The 6,171-nt window shown below is 47.7% G+C and overlaps 1 protein-coding gene across 1 annotated transcript in view; it reads right to left on the bottom strand.

The window, feature by feature from the left end:
- Window positions 1–6,171, bottom strand: part of ITGB1BP1 (integrin subunit beta 1 binding protein 1) — a gene marked incomplete in the record, with an annotated part of 7,687 nt that overhangs the window by 1,089 nt on the left and 427 nt on the right. The window contains 2 exon segments of the mRNA XM_014589767.2: window positions 488–580; window positions 2,194–2,327. Coding sequence (XP_014445253.1) covers window positions 488–580; window positions 2,194–2,327 — 227 coding nt within the window.

Below are 6,171 nucleotides of genomic sequence, written 5' to 3'. Positions count from 1 at the left end.
GCTCTTCCTTAAATCGCAGGAGGACAGGAGTAAGGTGAGCAGAGGTTTCTAGGCCAGTCTCTAACTTCTAAGCTGAGAGCTGCTCTTACCTAACGTCGGGCTCCAAGCTAAAACTACATGTGGAGCCGTGGGACTGCAGGCACACCACCGACACTGGCCCTTTCTGCAGGAAACCCCTATTCGCCCTGAGAAATCAGTCACATTTGGGGCCAGCAGGTGGTATAGTGGTTGGCGCCCTGGACTCTCAGATGGCTGAACACAGTTCTAGTCCCCGACCTGGCAGTTTGCTTTCTCTCTGATGAACACATGTGCCCTCTTGCAAATTAAAATAATAAGTCAATTCTTTAAAGAAAAATCAGTCACATGAAAGTCCAGCTGCCAGCATGTTTATAAACCATTCTGCAAAGAAGCAGACCTAACTGCAGGTGAGCTCTGGACAGCCCGATTCTATCCTCAAAACATTTCTCTTAATGAGCTCCATACTTACATACTGATCTGACGTGGATACTTTAATACCGTACTTCGACACTCCCATGATCAACTCTTCCTCCAGAGGAACGAAAGGCAGCTTTCCATCTTGCTTCAAGATAAAGTAAGCGACATGTTCCACATTAAAATTAGGTCCTGTCTTTTTTTAAAGAGATTTTTGCTAGGGCATGTGCACTCACCAGAGACAAGAGACAGAAAGCAAGAAATCACCCCCTGGGGGGAGACCATGCTGCAATCCCTTAATTCCTAAAATCGGGGGGCACGCACGCACAGGCACCTGGCATGAGTTTCAAGTTTCCAGGTCTGGGACTTAAACTGTGGTTGACCATGTAGGAGTCCAGCGATGTAACCATTACACCATCTGCTGCTCCCAAGGTCCCAATCTTAAGCCTATCTAATCACATTTCATATCTAGCCATCACAAACCCAAACCCTTTAAAGAATAAGGAGTACACAGTAGCCCAGCAAGAATTTTTCCCCAAAGAAGCATAAGGAAAATTTTCTTTCTTTCTTTTTTTTTGGGGGGGGTGTCCACAAATCTGAGCAAAATTCAAATCCATCTATGGTCATTGGGAAAGTCCTGATGCATTTTTGCAGAGAAAAACAGAAAGACACTCGGAGACTTTCCTGATGACCTGCTGCTTCATGTACACTGCTGTCTGTGTGTCTGGGTGGTAACCGTGATTACAGACTGAGACGCTTCTCGCAGACCTTAGTGAGCTTCGAGATTTACATTAGGAAAATTAAGGTCTTTCTTTCCATTTTAAAATACTCAAAGCTTGGGCCAGCCAGTGGTGTGGTGGCTAAGGTAGCTGGATCCCACATAGCTGACTGTGGTTCAAGTCCTAAACCCAGTGGTCTGAAAAATATGGGTACATATGCATGCGTGTCCAAAATCCCAAGAGCAAAATGGAGAAGGGATTGCAGTGTGGCCATCCTGTTCCTGGGGTGATTTCTCATTTCACCTCTTTCTGTCTCTGGTGAGTGTACAAGCCCTATAACAAATTAAAAAAAAAAAATAGTCAAGAGTTTATCCCAGTGTTAGCACGTGAAGTGAGCAGAAAGCAGGGCCGCAGGAACCACTCTGTCATGAGCACTCCTACCCAGGCGTAAGACATCAGGTCTTCCCGTGCCCAGGGCTGGCGAAGGTTCGTTCACTTCCACCACAGGCAAGGGGATAGACCTTATCCTATGTTATGCACTAATTTTATACCTGCATCTTAATTTTCATTTTAAATTTTCCTTCATGATGATTTCATTCATCTTGACCTGAATACATTTTTAAAATCAATCTCACCTCAATTCTTATTGGTATGAATACCTGTGTTGGGTCACTGCTATGAATTATTCCTCAGAGACGAAACTACAATAGTTCACTGGGGATATGGTGGAGTGTAGCCAGTCGCCACAATCCTTTCGACAAGGTCCGTCCACCCCATACAGTGTGGAAAGGGCTATCTGAAGAAAGGACAGGGTCTCCATGCCAAGGCACCACGTGCCACCTAGAACCACAGCTCAGTAAACACGCATGACAGCGATGAACTCACGGCCTCCAGTAAGATGACAAGTGGACCGCCACCCAGTGGATGTGGTGGAAAAAAAGCTCTTTCTACATGGCAGGTGTTCACTCGAGAATCTCATAGCCAGAGGCTTTAAATTGAATTGGTTTTTCTCTTTCTCTCTCTTTTTTTTTTTTTTTTTTACCTGGGCGACATCGATATAATTAATCAGATCTAGTGGCCCTTCAAGACGTTTTCCCTCGGAGAGTTTCAGTTTCTCAATGGCACCAACGTATTTTATTCTAAATTCTGCACAGGTATCAGAATTGTTGCTTTGTCCTAAAAGAAAAAGGAAAATTATAATGGTAATACTTAAAGAGAAGTATTTTCATTAGAGATTATCCTCAGTCTTTTCCCAAATAAAAAACAGACTGTTGTTGGAACACAACCTTTAATTATAAATTTTTTAAATGCAGACTATTAATATTTCGTCAACTTTTTCCCTGGCGACTCACAATATACTAAATGAATAAAGGTCTCAATAATAGGAATAAGTTAATATAAATAACTTCACTTCAAAACAAATAAGGAGTGGGGCCAGCAGGTGGCATAGTGGTTAAGGTGCTGGGTTCCCACATGGCCAACTGCAGTTCGAGTCCCAGACCTGGAAGCCTTAGAATCAGGCCAGGTACATGTGCATGTGTGCCCAAAATCCCAGGAGGAGAATGGAGAAGGGATTGTAGCATGGTCATCCTCCCAGGGGTGATTTCTCACTGTCTCTCACTATCTTTGTCTCTCTCCTCTCCAGTGAGCACACGCACCCAATGGCAAAAACCTTAAAAATTGGAAAAAAGTCAACTAGATAATGACTGAGTACTTTGATAATAAATACTGATACTTCATCATTTTGGGGGGTTTTCTTCTTCCCTCTTCACCATGTTAGCTTTCTTTCCTGATTCGGGAAGTCCGTTCTTCCTCTACCATTCAGAAAAGCCCAGACAATTTTCTGTTAATGTAGATGGAATAGTGCTAGACAGAAAATCCCTTAAACTGTGTGTGTGCACATACTATCAACAAAAAGTCTGGCCGACACAAAACCGATCACGAACTATTTGTAATATCTACCATCTGAAGGAAATAGTATATCGTTGATTTTAGGTTATCAGGTTTATGTAGCAAAAAGATGCCCACTTTTTTTTTTTTTGGAGAGATTTTTGCTATAGGGCGCGTGCGCTCACCAGAAAGAGAGACAGAGAAATAGAAAGAGAGAAATCACCCCCCGGGGCGATGGGCACGCTGCAATCCCTTCTCCATTCTCCTCTCAGGATCCTGGGCACGCACGCACACGCGCCTGGTGTGAATTTAAGCCACCACGTCCAGGATTCGAACCGCGGTCGACCACATGGGAGTTCAGCAACAGCCATTATGCTAACTGCTGGTCCCAATGTCCACATTTTTTATTTTCTTTTTTATTGCAAGAGGAGGTTTACTTGTCAGAAAGAAAGCGAGGGAGAGGAGGAAGCACCCTCCGAGGGGCCTGGCCGGGCCACAGTCCCTTCTCCTCCACTTCTGCCTCCTGTCAGCGTTTTGGGCATGCACATACGTGTGCCCAGATGTGTTTTTCAGGCCATGATGTCTGGGACTCTGACCACAGGGTGAGCCTCGTCGGATTCAGCCGCCCTCACCACCAGGCCATGGAGCCCCCCCTAATATTTTTTAATATTCTAAAGGCATCTGGTAGTAAAGACAGTGGACTTTATGCTACAACATTCTCTTATGGGCCGACTGGCCTATGAACCTGAAAGGAAAAGCAGGATTTTAGATTAAAAATAGATGTAGCATCTTTCCAATGAGTCACTAGCTAGTTATGGAACTTGGTTTAGAAGCCACCTTGGGACTTCAAGGGTCTACTAATTCCAGTGTCTGCCGTATATACTGGCAAGGTCTGAGGCAGACAGACCCTTCATTCCCTGTGTCCTGGGGACAGGAACAGGTGTATCTCAGGGCACCGTGGAAGAAACTGCTCCTCTGTCCTTTAATTAACATGACATTTTTCTACTCCCCGTCAACCTAAGTGCACCCCGGTTTTCAAACACCTATTTTGAAGCTTCTAAGCCACTGCCATCTGGTATTTTCAGGCTCTAGGACCCATAAAGAGCAGTGTGCCCCATGCCTGAGCCCACCTCCGAGGCAAAGCTCTCCCCAGCCACATCACACCCTCACCCCAAGTAAGTCCCACCAAATTTAAACTTATCGAAAGTGGCAGAGGAGAGGGAGAAACTGCGAGAGAAACTGCAAACACGCAGGAATGGGCCACGCTGTGTCGGCCCGCGTGCGCTGTACAGGCAGGAGCAGACCTGATGTGGGACGCACCCTCACCTGACGTGGGACGCACCCTCACCTGACGTGGGACGCCCCTCACCTGAGCTCTTCGTGGAGTCTGTGTCGAGGCTTTTTTTATAGTGGAGCTCACAGGAAGCAGCAGGCCGGTCCCTCGGGTGCAGCAGCCGTGACAGTGTTCTGTAGCAAACCTCAAAGAACCACGATCCCAATGGCTCTTCCCCTGTGGGACCCGTGTGCTGTCAACATTCTCCATCTAAACCGACAGCCACCCACGGCCTCCACCTCCCGACAAGGCGCTGGACGTGTGCATCGCACGGCGGTTAGAAGGCTGCCCTTTACTTCCACACCATTTCCACTGAACCCACAGTGAGGCCTATGCAGAAGGCCAGGCAGGGAGCACTCCCCGTACTGGTAAGTGAGAAAAGACCCAGGACACTCAGTGAGTCGCCGAGGGTGAGCCCCTCAGACCCGCAGGATTATCCACGAGGCTCACCCGCGACACTAGGACTGGGGCTACCTGGCAGCCCAGAGCAAAGCCGTCCAGGAACTGCTCCCCCCTCTCCCTGAACCACCGTCCTTCCAGATGTCACCAAGATTCCTCTCCGCAGGCCTCGGATCAAATGCCATCCAGAAAATAAGACCTTTCCTAACCAGATCGAAACTGCCTCACTCCCGCCTCCGCTGCCCTCACCGGCAGTCTCCCCTTTCCGCCTTGTCACCGGGGCCTTCTGCTTTCACTCCTTTGCTGTTACTGTCCCCAATTACAACAGAACGCAAGCCCTGTGAGGCGAGGGGTCCCCTCCCCACTCCGACTACTCTACCCCCAACCTAAAACAGTGTTTGGCACAAAGCTGTGCTCACTGAGTATTTGCTGAATGAAAATGCCATCGTCCGACAGATGGGAAAGAATGACGTTCATCCAAGCACGGAGAAAAATGGTGTCCGAAATTCAGGGTTCTGAGAAAGACTGTAATTTGACAATCGCCTTTAAAACAGGTCGGAAACTTTTGTCAGTCAGAATGAAATCATCTTATCCCCTGAACAGGAGGCCAGATGAATCGATCTTCCAAAGTCTGCTCTGCATACATTAAATCCGCACAGGCTTCTGAACAACGTTCGGAAGGTCTCAGACTGCTACCCACCAACCACGCTGTGAAGCGCATGCAGTTACACACTCCACAGACCCCACAATCAAGAGGCCCAGCCCTGAAGGCCTGCAACTTCTATCACTTAGAAATTCATAGATCAGGGCTGGCAGGTGGTGTGGTTAAGGTGGACTCCCGCATGGCCATCCATGGTTCGAGTCTCACACCCACAGCTTGGTTTCTCTCTCTCTCTGTGTCTCTCTGTTGCTCTCTGGTCAAATAGAAGAATAAAATAATAAATAAAATTAAGTAATTATAAAAAAAAAAAAACACTCAGAGATCATGACCCATTTAGATTAATGAATTAAGAATCACAGAAAATCTACCCAACCAGGATAAGATGTATCTTTACTAGTGTAACAAATGAATGTTGAAACACACCTAGTTTGAAGACTAGGGAAAGTCTACCCCTGGTCAGTCCCCTTTAGGGGAGGTCTGCCCCTGGTCAGTCCCCCTAGGGGAGGTCTGGCCTCCTTATCTAGGGGAGGTCTGCCCGCCTTAGTCTCCTCTAGGGGAGGTCTGCCCTAGTCAGTTCCCCTAGGGGAGGTCTGGCCTCCTTAGTTTCCTCTAGGGGAGGTCTGCCCCTGGTCAGTCCCCTCTGGGGGAGATCTGCCCTGGTCAGTCCCCTCTGGGGGAGGTCTGCCCTGGGCCGTTCCCCCCGGGGGAGGTCTGCCCTGGTCAGTCCCCTCTGGGGG

This window comes from Tupaia chinensis, unplaced genomic scaffold (assembly GCF_000334495.1).
Source record: "Tupaia chinensis unplaced genomic scaffold, TupChi_1.0 Scaffold000045_1, whole genome shotgun sequence".
NCBI classification, from domain to species: domain Eukaryota; kingdom Metazoa; phylum Chordata; class Mammalia; order Scandentia; family Tupaiidae; genus Tupaia; species Tupaia belangeri.
This window is presented reverse-complemented; position numbering and strand designations above follow the sequence as displayed.